This window comes from Mchenga conophoros, linkage group LG3, assembly GCF_057382185.1.
Source record: "Mchenga conophoros isolate Kocher_MC1m ecotype Shallow Benthic linkage group LG3, M_conophoros_male_GT1.1, whole genome shotgun sequence".
In the NCBI taxonomy this organism is placed as follows: domain Eukaryota; kingdom Metazoa; phylum Chordata; class Actinopteri; order Cichliformes; family Cichlidae; genus Mchenga; species Mchenga conophoros.
The window spans coordinates 74,255,585-74,268,740 of record NC_140528.1 but is presented as its reverse complement, the minus strand read 5'-3'; the positions used below and the strand labels follow the sequence as shown (position 1 = coordinate 74,268,740).

Here is a 13,156-nt window from a genome sequence, read left to right as displayed (position 1 = left end):
AATTCAAAAACAGTAAACTTTGACTGTGTACCGCTATAATTCATGAACAGCACCATAGTATTGTACATGTAAGCACACCAAGTAGCTAAAAAAAGCCACACTGTTTTATATTGAAAGACATTAGTCTCGTCCTTTAGCTTTGTTTAGACTGTTTTCTCTCATGGATTCTTATGCAAGCCCAATATTTTAGAAATGCAAATAAAAAAGATGCGATTTTTCAGGATATTGTTTTTGGTCTTCCTTATGTAGAACTTATCTTGTATAGCCACAGCTACATTAGATCTTTGAGGGGAAAAAGCGGAATTTTCAAATACTTGCAGATGTTTGTTTTTTAGTTTTACCTCCATGTTTTCCAGATCTGTACCCTGTACTTGTATGCCATGGCGTAAATAAGAGCTTTGAATCCTTTAACTACAAATCAACTTTCTAAGTGGTTATTTATCTCCCTCTTAGACTATGATGAGTCATACACTGACATAACTTATGAAAATTAGTGTATTTAGATTAAATACATGTTGCATCACTGTTATCGTGCATTTTTAGATGGACACCGTGGCCTCTTGATGTTTATGTTACGCAGCTCGGTTCAGAAACATCCCCCTCCTTCAAATCCTTTTCCACGTTATCCACATATCCTCCCATTCTGCACTCACCCATATGCACTGGCTACTGCCTATTGAGATTAAGTGTCATAGTGATGGAGATAAATTATTAACACTCTCTCGTCCACTATCCCTTTATTCCGCTCCCCGTTCACTTTTCCCTTAAGCTATCCGCACATCAATATGCAAGATGAACAGTTCGACTACTGAGGTGTCATATTGTAATGGATAAATATTTAAGATGATTAGCATGAAAGAAAAGGGTGGGCATGACCCTGCAAAAATACCTTCTGGAGGAGAAGCTGAGAAAGCAATCATATGGCAAGTGTCTAAGTTTGCCATTAGATAAGCGACAAAAGCTTCTATTATTTGCATTGTGAGTAAAGTTGAACTGACCTGTAAACGAGCGTCTCATCGGCGGTGCAGTTGTACTGTATCTGATACATCCAGACAACGTAAGCTCCAGACAAACGCCCCAAATCCCATCGGACCTGAGCCGATGTCGATGTTACTCCCTGTACTCCAATCATCCTTCCTTCCTCTTCGTCCCCTTCTTCTTCCTCCATGCTTCCTCCATCAGTCCTCTCTCCTTCAGATGCCCTACCGCCGTCACCCTCTTCGTCATCCCCTCCAACTCTTTTCCCATCCTCTGGCTCTCCTCCGCGTCCACCGCCATTGTTAATCCCTCCATTTTTGGCCGTGCTAATATCCGACGAGCCCGGATCGGTCCGTAAAATTCCATTGGTCACGTTCCTGTTGTTCTTGGTGTTAACACTGTTGCTCCCAGCGTTTCCACCTACTCCACCCCGGTGAGGCAGGGGGATTATTTTGAGATCCACAGTGGCAGTTGCTTCACCTGCTGCGTTTATTGCGATACATGTATATGCCCCGTCATCACGGGCTACTGTTACCAAGATATCCAAGGTCCCGTTGCTAAAGGAGCTGGTCCGGGATGAGTTTGCGATGATGCGATCATCTGGTGAAACCCAGTGGACTACTGGCTCGGGGTCACCAATGGCACGGCACTTTAGCGTGGCTCGCTGGCCCTCCAGCACCCACAGCTTGTGCGTGTGGCGAGTGATGAGAGGTGGTTCACATGTGAACTCCTCCTCAGGAATTGACCAGAAATATCTGCAGGCACAGAAAAGAGACAGTGAGAGAGGTGGAGGGAGATGGGTGGAGCAAATTAATTTTGCTATTCTCCACAAATCCCAAATGATCAATTAACCAGATAGCATCTTGCAATGAGTCACGCAAGAATCATATGTGGGACAGGAGCTTAAAATGCGAAGACCAACAGCTTCCTTCTATCAAAGCCTATCATGTTAACATCTGTCCGCATACATATTCAAACTAAGAGACACCAGGATCCTATGATGACAAACTCAAAAATGCTGAAAATGTGAATAATAGCAGACTGATGAGGACAGCAACTCCTTTTCCTCATAAATGCTTCATTTTCAGTGTGGTTTTGACTAGAGTTAGACTAGAAATTTAGAAAAGAGTGATGTAGGAAGTAGAGGTAGTTCAGAGTATCTAATTAGGGGCAAAATATCACGCCAGTGTTCTTAAAACTGGCTGCATGGCGTACCTGTCCTCATGAGTTTGAGCTTGATCTCATTAAGGTAAGAATTAGGTCATTTTAATTCAAAACATTGTTCAGCCTGTAACTTATTACATTGTTGCCCTATGATAGAGGAAACCTTTACTAGTTACAAGAATCAGAATAATCCGTTGACCAGCTGACGATGATTTACCTTCCAGCAAGGTGAGCAGGAGTGGCACACGTCTCCATGTCATCTCCACGGATGAGGCGCCTTAACCACAGCAGTTCACAATTGCAGTGCAGTGGGTTCCCTCCAAAATTTAGGCTTATGACAGCATTGTATGGGGTAGGACTTATTGCACCTGTCTGAGACCTGAATATAATAAAAGAAAAGCAGTCAGTCCATTCACTTAATGATGCCTTGCTGGACTTCGAGGTTATTTAAATGCAGTATTCATAATTGTCTTTTCTCTCATTTTGAAACGAGTACCTGTAGTGAATACAAAAGAGCCTTAAAACTCATGAAGATAATCAATTTGCATTTGGTTAAATTTTTATAAATGATTTACTTTGAACATCTCTCTCTAAGAACAACTTTAGGACGTCTTTCATGAACTTGTCCTTAGACAGGTTGAAGTCAATTTGGTGCAAACCAAATGTGAACATGGTATCTTCACATTTGAACATACCATGTTCAACCTCTCTGCTATTTGCTCCTGACAGAAATCTGAGCTTTGCATGCATCACTGAGTAAAACTTGTCAGTTATACAGTGTGAACGGCTGGTAGATGAGGCTGTCTTTGCTCACCACAAATTTTTAGCTTTGATTCTCATTCTGACAAATGGTTTGGAGACCACTACTTGTTTTCTGAGACCTCTAATGGGCACCGTTGCACAAGTGTTGCAATTTTTGTTTAACAAATTCTTTTGAAGTTAATTGGACAAAGCTTGATAGACGAGGCTCAGCTGTCTGATTGTGTCACTCTATTTTCTGCTTTTAATGTACTTTATACTGATCTGCTCCCGCAAAGCATTTTACAGTTCACAGCCGTTTTTAGAAAAGGGTTAACTGTGACTGTACGTTGATTTATGTGAACATCAAATCCACCTTTGCGTTATCTGAACACATGGATCAGTGGAAGGGAAGCAATTCGTGGAGTTCATTTATTGTGCAAATGTCTGCAATTGTAAAAAATTTTGTTGTGCCATAACTTATTTTCAAATGTTTCTAAAACCTTAAACTTGATAATTGTTCCCAAGTTTCCATTTTAATACCAAGCTGTTATAAGTAATTTTATATGGCATTTAATGACTGGTGTGATCTGTAGAGGGTATGGGAACATGTGAAACTGCAGAATAAACTGGCTGTGTATAGCATGGCTATGTGAGAAGCTCTATTTAGTACAATCAGACTGAACTTTATGTTAAAATATAAAAGATTTAAACACTGGATTGCATAAACTATAGAAGAATACAACTTGTTGTGCAAGCATTCAGGTTTCCCTTTTAAATCTGGATGCAGTTACAGGGGAAGTTATGATTAAAGAGATCATTTTAACTTGTTTTTAAAAGGTGGCCTGAGCTGAAATGTCTCTATTACTAATCAAAGCACTGGTCAGTTGTTATGATCTTGCACACTATGGTCTGTCATAGCGTGCAACGTAGTCCTTAGACAGGCGAGTTAGAAATCGTGTCAGTGCAACACCTCATACGGTTGATTTGACAAAAATGTCAGTCCCACTGAGTTCCAGTTGACCAAAGCTGTGTCACAGCTGGACTTTGATTTCCACATTAGTTGGAGCACAGCTGACAGCTTTACAATGAGTGCGTACTTCTATTTATAACCGTCATATAACTCGCCATCACTATTTCAAAACTTGAAATATGTTTGAGTCAGCGAAGTGGTGAGAATTTGTGGTGGCACATAAATAGCATAAAAGTAAATGTTGACTAAAGAATTTACCGAATGCCAGCACACCAGCATTGTCTTTCTTCTTTTTCTGTGCCAGAAAGCACCCTGCTAAAAACACACACACTGGTAGCTTTGTGGCGTCTGCAACAGGATATTTCTACTAAGCTACTTCTGAGGGAAACATAAAAGTTGAAGCTTAAGAGCTACCTTGCAAAGAGAGGATCAGGAGGCAGGGTTCGGAGCCTGTTGGAGGTCATATCCAGCCTTGCAAGCTTATACAGCTCTCCAAAGACTCCTTCCGCTATGTGATCTATCAGGTTATGGTCGAGGTTTAGTGTGTGCAGACTGGCCATGTTCTGAATGGACTCCCATGGTACCCTGTAGATATAAAAAAGAACAACGGCTAATGTGAGATTTATTGAATTGGTAAACTTTGTAGTGAGATTGATCATGCAGTGTGAAGATGGAGTAACAGCAGCTCTAAAGACAGATCCACCTCTTGAGACCACTTTATTAAAGGATGTGATTGTAGCACCGATAGATCCACAGTTCATTTGTTGTTCTCTGGGTAATTTCTTCTTACTCGGCAGAGAACAAATATGCAACGATGAATTAATAGTGACAACAATGGCAGACAACAACAACAGATGCTTGTTTTCCTTCTGAATCTTTTGCTCTATCTGGGTTTCCCCAAGTCCCATCTGTGACCCATTGCTGTAGTCATTTAGTATTCCATTAGTGCTGTCATTCCCTGTTTTGGACCAATTAGTGAATCCAAATGAAATGTCTGGAACTAGCAAAATAGGAAAAATACGAAGCATTTATTTTTTGGCGTCAGTCACACCAGCCCTGCTGATTTTAACCTTTTTTTGTGTCCAGGTTCACCGAACTGAACTTTACAATCACCTTGCTGTTGAGTAATAAAGTTCATTGGGTGCAAAGCATGCTTTTCTTTTTGTAGTTGACTAAATAAACGTATTCAGTGATTTTAATCAGTTACAAAAACAATTTGGTAAACATTGATGGTTACAGCAGGTGGCCTCCATTTATCTGTACAATAGTTTGATTAGACAACAGGCCTGAAAGAGGAAAGAAGTGCCAGGCATAGTTAATTAGACCATGTTTATGGTTTAGATTATGGTTTTAGAGGTTGGAGAAAGGCCAAAGAGCTGCTTTAGAGGAGACAAATGAAACATCTTAATCAGAACTGACAGCCCAATGCTGCTGAATTTATCAGTACAGAGGGACACTAGGAAGAGAATAGAGGTCTAAAAGAGAATATCATCATTGTTCTGACTTATCATTTAGACCAGAGGAATGGAAAGTAACCCTGAATCCCTATTGTCCTAAATAGACACGAGAAGAATACTGCACCCTGCACTCAGCTGTATAGAGCAGCTATAACAGTGTACACGGTGGCAGTGGAGTGAGCTCAGATGAAGTGAAAGAAAATTAGAACCTCATCAAAATTGACTTTCATTTTTCTTTCCCTTTCTTCTCCTCGTTGCCTCATATGCCAAGTGTTTTCATTGTGCATTTGTGTGTAAATTTTGTGTGCAGGATACACTGACAGAGACGGGTGTGTCAGTGTATGCTGGCTCATGAATTAAATTGAGTTTGACACAAAGGATGTCAAACTCAATTTAGTTCATGGGCCACGTTCAGTCCACTGTATGCAGCCTAAGAAAAACAACAGTATATGGTTCTTTTCCCCTTTAAGTTGTGTAGCACAAGGTGTTTTCCTAAAACTTAAACTTGTAACCATAAACCCATGTGAGATATGTCTTCAAAATGTGCAAAATAAAGTATTCTTGTTAAATACTATCTATTTAAGAATGACCTATTTACAAGGAGGATGAACATCCTGAAATATTGCAAGAAAAATAATCTCATAGTTTATTTTTCTTAATTCATTGAGTTTACCGTCATATGAACAATTGAGAGATCAGTGGAAAGGCACAAAACCTTCACACGTACAAGTTTTTGGAGTAATTTAGTGAGAAACTCTATCAACAACGGACTTCACTGCCGTTTTTAAACGTTGCAAGTCTGGCTCCAGGCCCCATTTTTGATGATTTCTGCTTAAAGAACAATGTCTGTGGCTTGGATGTGCTGTGCACGTGGGTGATACCCAACAAAAGCAAAAACTCACCTCCTGAGGTTATTGTAAGATAAGTCGAGGTCTTCCAGTGTGAGCAAGAAGTCATCGAAAGCCTGCACGGAGACCTTGATCAGCTGGTTGTTGTTGACAATCAGGTGCTGCAGATTGACCAAACCTGCAAGGTCTCTAGGTCCGAGTATTGTCAAGCGATTACCTGGATAAAACAATAAACGGGTAAAAACACGTTTAAGTAGTGTATTTGATTCAAGTCTTGAACACTGAGAATAAAATAACTGCTCACCATCCAGATGCAGAGAGCGTAGACTCTCCAGGTCAGCAAAGGCCATTGGTCTAATAAGGTGGATGGTGTTCCTTGACAGTGTCAGATCAACCAATCCGGTCATGTTGACAAAATCATTTCCGCCCACTTCTGTTATAAAGTTATCGGCCAGTCGCAGCTCAACTGTCCGCCGGTCAACATGCGGTGGGACGAACAGGAGGCCTTTGTCGGCACAGAGCGTGCTCAGTGACTCCGAAAGGTTTCGACACACGCAGTGGAAAGGACAGGCCGAGACCACACCCCACGTCTCCCCTGCTCCAATTAGAGAAGGAAGCAGGCAGCATGTGACCAAAGTCAGCCAGTGAAAGACTGGGAAAGGGACAGAGTCCGGGAGGGTTCTCTTTGCAGTCCTGGGACAGGCGCAGTGGATGAGATGGGAGGAAGTTGACAGAGATGAAACAAAAAGAGGGGACAGAAGAGAGACGGACAGACTGGGCAGAGGGAAGAGGGATGGGAAGTCGGAGCCCTCTGCTCTGTCTTCGGGGTGGTGTGTGTGGGGTAGGTGTTTTTGTCTGCGGGGATTGAAGGGTGGGGGGACAGGCATGGTAGAACGCCTGGCTGTTCACAGACCTGGAGAGAAAAAGAGAACAGATGGGGGGGAAAAGATTAGACATAGTTTTTAAACTCATACAGTTGGTCGTATTTCTATGTGTGTGTCTGGTTTTTTTGTCTTCCACCTACTCTGACTAGACAGAAGTGAAGCAAGGGCTTGCTTTACACACATCCATACCTGTGTGGGTCAAGGCCTCTTCTAAACAAGTACCACTTCACACTAGTGCCTACATGGTGCTTTGTAGCATTAAAAAAATCTGTATTGAAAAATGGTTGCCTCCCTTGCTGTGTGCTTTTTTTTTTCTTTTTTTTTTAATTGGCTTACATGTATATTCTGTCCTGTCTACCTCTTTGCCACTGTAGCTTATTGCCTAGCAACAGCATCCCAAAAGACTGAACACAGCCAGTCCCCATAGTAACAGTTACCTAGAAACATGTTAGAGTGGATTATTGTTATATCATAGGACCCTTTCTTAACACTATGGGTCAGGGAATCAAATTGGTTCAGCAGCCCATCAGCCTGGATTCCACAGCAAAGCTCAAATAAAGCACAATGCAGGTGTTGGTAAGCCTGGCATAGTACTAAACACACCAGGGTCCCATTGTAAGTCTCACACATACAGTATGTATGGCAGTACAGTCGTACTAGAAGCAAGTCGTTCTACTCTGCAGCCTTGTTTTTTTTAAATGTATGGAGAGGATCCATAATTCAGTCACTATTTTAAAGCAAAAAAACCCCCAACAAGCTCTGATTCATCAGGTTACACTTGGGCACACACTGTTACAAATACTTGCAAACATGATAAGCATCTCTGGAAAACCCTATCAGAACATATAAACAAATGTCATGCTAATTCTGGTTATTTGTGAATAAAGGCACTCAAAACGTATACACTGTGTCTCTGACATCTGTCAGTGTAACATTATTGGCTCAAATGACTCCCCGTTTGGCTGTTAATTGGCTTTTTGGTTGTAGGGGCGGGTCAGCTGTTTTGTTCGGTGTTAAAAATCTCACTTCTGTTTGTGTTGTGGCTTTGAAATGGCATCCCTCTGCCTTTATCTTGCCAGTAAATGCACACATTGTGGCTTAGTGATAAGGTATAGGAGTGAGTCACAGCCACTGATTGCCATGCCTAATAGTTGTTATAGCAACTGTAGCCTAGATGCAGAAAGAGTGACAGAGATGGTTGATAACAGTCAGAGATGCGATGAGGGGAGATGAGATGGTGAGTCACGGACGGACACAAAAACATCACTGAAGAACGATGGGGATATTTTCATATGAAGCAATCTGTAAACTGACAGTGCAAAAACTAGAGTGTGATGATTACACGGTGATATACAGTATGTGCAACCCAATACTTTGAGTAATGACCAGGCATAACTATGCATCACAATGGCTTTACAGGTTGACGCAAATTGCGGCTCAATATTTTCCATTAGATTCTGGCTTTACTCTTTTTGCCTGAAACTAGAGGAGCGTTTGCAATCTAGCTCGGATAGCAAGACTGCTACATGGTAGTTTTGGTCTGCTTCCAAAATGTGAGCTCTATATTAGACCAGGCTACACTGTCTCCTTTTTGAATGATAACTTTGTATTGAGTAAATGAGAAGATGAGAACTCTAGTGCCTGAAATGAATATACTTTTTTTTTTTTTAATCTTGGGATCTCAAATGTTCTCGGTAAAAGCTGAGGGGAAGGAATGAAAAAGGTGGTATAGATCACGCAAGAACTACTTTTTTGCTTTATTGAATGGTTCCATTGCTGCTTTAATATCCTGCGTTTCCTGTTGAAGCATGATGCTTGGGCAGCACATTAAACCAATGAGATATTAGTTATCAAGAGCAATGCAGTTTGGGCATGAGCCCGGTTTTCTGCCCATCCCATCAAGCCGTTCAGTTGTACGTCAATAGACTGCAGAGTTAGAAAACATTGCTTTTTGCTACTTGAGTGCCTCTTGGTTGTTCTGGGAAGCTGCAATGACTACCAGGAACTCTGTACCGTTTTCAACCCAGCCTAAAAATAAAACTCCCAAGATGCTCTCCAGCTTAGCAATGATATCAGGGATTATTTCCTTATGTCTAGTGTCATCATTTTCAAAAAAAAGAAAAGGAAGGATGAAAATGCTTGCAGCAGGAGAGAGTGGGATGGTGGGAGTGTGGGGAGGAGGACAAAGGTACGGAAGCCTGCAGTGACAGCCAGTCCCTGGGGCAGGTTGATGCTGGAAGTCGACTGCTCCTGCACTCCTGTGGAGCCATGCATACTAAAATGTGACAATACTCTGGCAAAGTGTAATACTGCATAAAAATGTGTCTTCTCCGCCATGTTCCCTGAAAAGCCCTAATGTCAGGTGGTGTCTTCATACGATCGGCGCTAAACCAGCTTTACCCCACGCTTTGCTAACACTTGGTTTGCCTGCGGCATGCTGAATGTCAGTAATGCTCGTGCAGTCCTCTGTTGTGCGTCCTGCATCTGTCTCCACACCGTCATTTGACCTTTGTCTGTCTCATTCATTTTTTCCTCCTCTACTCTCGTTGCTTAGCTCTTCTCAGTCATCTAATAACTCTCCTGGCCTTACTCTCACTCTGTTTTTAATTTCCACCTTCTGTCTCCTCTTCTCCTTGTGAAAGCCTTCTCCTCGTGTCCTCCCTGCCCACACTGTCCACTCCCACACCTCTCTCTTACTGTACCGCTCCTCTTCTTTCTCTATTTCCAGGGATTGGGCTCTGTTTCCTCATCTTCTATCCTCTCCCTGCAGTTGTCTTCCTTGTTATCTTTGCCTATCCTGTTTCTGCATCCTTGCTCACCTTCCATCTTTCTGCCTCTGGCTATTCTGTAAATTACCACATTTTCTTTCTTTATGTCTCATTCCCTCTTTTTCTTTCTCTCCGTCTTGTCTGCCCTTGAGGCAACCCAAGTACGACAATGTTATCAGTCACAGCACTACCTCACCACCTTCTCCGGCAGCACTTCCTCTGTCATTTTGTCTCGTCTCCCTATCGCTTGCTGATTCTGCTGCCCTCCATGTCTCCTTGCCAGTGCTGCTCTAACTTTCAGTCACAAACTATCCACACATGCAAACACACACCCTCTGATCCTGCAAACCACACATGATTATATGCTGCACCCTGCCTGTCTCAGAGGCTCCCTCCCTCCCTCCTCGCTATTTCTCTCCTCCCTCCCTTCATTTATCTAACTTTCCCACTCATCTCTTCTCTCCATCTGCTTTCTCTTGATTTCTTTCTTCCCCTCCCAAACTGTCATTTCTCTTTCTTCTTACTCACTCAGCGTCTCACTCTCTCCTTCATTTGGTGCTCTTCCTCTGTTATGGAGGAGATCTCATTTACAACCAGAGCAGTGCAGTATTGAAGCTTTCTGGCACACAAGTTGGATGTAACTGATCTGCTCAGCTGCTGATCGATCAGAGCCAAAGAGATAGATAGCACCCTGTCCCATTCATTTACTCTCGCTCTTTTTCTTTCACTCTTTTCTTCTTCCATGCTCTCATTGCATCTTTTTCCCTCTTTAACAGTGATAAAGATGCAAGTAGTAAACATGTTAATCCAATAAGTAAATACTTTAAGTTTTTTAAATTGTGAGGAGTTTTCTTTAAATTTCATATTTATGCAAAAAATAAAGAGTGACACAGCAGTATGCCTGATGCACTATGGCATTTAATAGCTGCTTCCAGCCTAGGATGAGTGTTTCTTCTGATTCATGTGTTCCCTTTAGTGACAGTCGGTGTAGGACATACAGTTGACTGTATTTGAGAAAGTCTCCTTTGGACCTTAGCCAGTACACCTCTGGTGACCCATTCTTATTTGTGATTCCAAAATCTGCACACAAAAAGGTACCCAGATTACATCTTCAGATGTGAAACTCAACAAATCCTCTTGTTTGAAATGATACAACTCAGATGTTTGCCACAGCTTATAAATCCCTCAAATCAACTTCCTACATTTCTAATCTTACCTGGTTCTATCGGGTAACTGTCACTTGCGTATAATGTAACCTACAGCAATGCCTTAACCTTAACTTTTTCAGTTTTTAACCACTAGTTGAAAATAGCTTTTGCCTGATATTTATCTCTGTTCATCTGTTATACAAATATATAGCTTTTTTTGATTCCAGTTCTTCCCCCCTCTTATCTTTCCTTGTCTCTTTGGTCTGTGTGTGTGACACTCTTGTAACACTGGATTTTCCCCTCTGGGAATCAATAAATTCTTATCTAACGCTTTGTACCGATGCCTCAGAAAGCTATAGTACGGCATGTGTGCGCGTGCAGTAACTGAAATAAGCTAGGTAAGTATCTGCACTTGCTATATACGGTTGTAGACATGAACTCCCACCATGCATGTCTAGTGCGTGTTCCTGTTTGTGAATTAATGTGACACTTGTCTGCACTTAGGAAGTCTTCTTGTGCTCTTAAGAGTTTGCTGCTGAATTTGCAATAAGCCGGGGACACACTTATGTGTGTCAACACAAACACACCCACACTTTTTTGCACTCTCGCTCAGCCACACGTGCACAGAGAACAAGACATCGCAGTATATAGCAATAAGGACAAAAGCCCACTGGGACAAAGCCTACTTGACACTTTTTGGGACAAAAAAAAAAAAGTCAAGGAGGTCAGTCGATAAAAGATTAATGATTAAGAAATAAATCACAGAGAAGAGCACAAAAATGCGCCGGAAACTAGACAAAGAGGAGTATGAACAACAGACTATTAATATGAAGGTACATGTGTATTTGCTAGCTCATCTTAGGCTTGTGTACCATATCTGTTGTTTGCAGGTATTTTTGTTTTTTTTTACTCTATTTTGGGAAATCTCTTCTTGCACGACCCTGCGTGAACCCATAGCTGTCCAGAGAGCAGGAAACAGACTGTTGACGAGAGCAAAAAAGGCTGCATAAAGTGAGAGTGAGAACATGAGCTAAAAGCATCTATGGAAGGATCTACTCTGTACCCTCTGCTCTGGAGCACAACTCGGTGCCAAGAGACTGAACCTGACCTCACCCCAACTCCAGCAAGCTTCAGTTTTAACACCCACCACAAGCCCTGGAGGGTGCCGCTTCTCTTAGTGAGGACAAACACTGCTGAATGCGTTGCCACTAATGGCTTTAAAATGATGAATTTTCATTATGTGTTTTTTCTGTGATACTGTTGAACCCGAACCCATGCAAATTAAAATAAGCTTAAGGCATGACTTGTGGTAAAAGCTCTAATGCGTCAGTTTGAAGTTTGTTTTTCACATGTTGGACCTAATGCACTTGGTCCATTGTTGTCCTTGGTTTCTGTGGATCATTATTAATGTCGGGGCCTTTTAAATGCCAGCCACTATTAATAATGTTAATAAAATCCATGTGTGTCTGTGTGTTTGCACATGTAGGTTTGTGATTATATTTCCAAATCTGCAGATTGGCGTGTGTGCGCGAATCCACTTTGGCACTCGCAAATGCCATTAGCCCATAATCGACTTAGGGAATGTTGCAATGTTTATAAACAAGGGGATTTGTATTTGCTCTCAGAAGCCACTTATCACAAGCACGGTAATCCACAGATCTTATTGGGCTGTGAATAGGTGTCTCAACAGGCTTCAGTCAGAAATCACTGACAGCCAGACATCGCGTTGCCACTAAGCAGTTAATGCTGGACTGCAAGGCGTTTAGTTTGGAGGTAGAAATGAATGGAAAGTTTTAAAGCGGCATCATTTGACTGTCTATTCATATGGCTGGCATGCACTTGAGCTCTGCTGCATTGTTTGATGTTACAGTACGCAAAAGCTCCGCTAGCATAAATGCAGAGATCAAATATGGAGGCAGCCTTTCATTCGCTCGCATTCAAATTCTTTTTCGGTTACACTAAGGCTTTCTAGCATGCACTCTTACTCATAATCCAGGCCCTTCATATTAGGTGAGCACTTGCATACAGAAACAACTGCGAGCATACCAAAACAGTCTTCCCACACAATCATAATTATAGGGAGGCCGACACATAGACACACACTCTCTCTAGGCAAGGAACAAAAGAACACCCACGTAGCCTCTTCTTGCAGCACTCGTGTGTACTGTAAGCCCACTCATCCTTTTGATACTATCGCT

The 13,156-nt window shown here is 41.9% G+C and overlaps 2 protein-coding genes across 6 annotated transcripts in view; one reads left to right on the top strand and one right to left on the bottom strand.

Moving 5' to 3' along the window:
* The window catches only part of pcxb (pyruvate carboxylase b), a 326,810-nt gene that overhangs the window by 211,943 nt on the left and 101,711 nt on the right, over positions 1–13,156 (top strand). The window lies entirely within an intron of this gene.
* LOC146580438 (leucine-rich repeat and fibronectin type-III domain-containing protein 4) overlaps positions 1–13,156 on the bottom strand; it is a 36,863-nt gene that overhangs the window by 11,746 nt on the left and 11,961 nt on the right. For both annotated transcript variants that reach the window (XM_085267194.1, XM_085267195.1), the window contains exons 3-7: positions 6,463–7,071; positions 6,213–6,375; positions 4,268–4,438; positions 2,360–2,521; positions 999–1,733 (exon numbers count right to left, since the gene is read on the bottom strand). In XM_085267194.1, coding sequence (XP_085123320.1) covers positions 999–1,733; positions 2,360–2,521; positions 4,268–4,438; positions 6,213–6,375; positions 6,463–7,045 — 1,814 coding nt within the window. In that variant the 5' untranslated portion in view covers positions 7,046–7,071. The remainder of the gene's footprint in view (positions 1–998; positions 1,734–2,359; positions 2,522–4,267; positions 4,439–6,212; positions 6,376–6,462; positions 7,072–13,156) is intronic.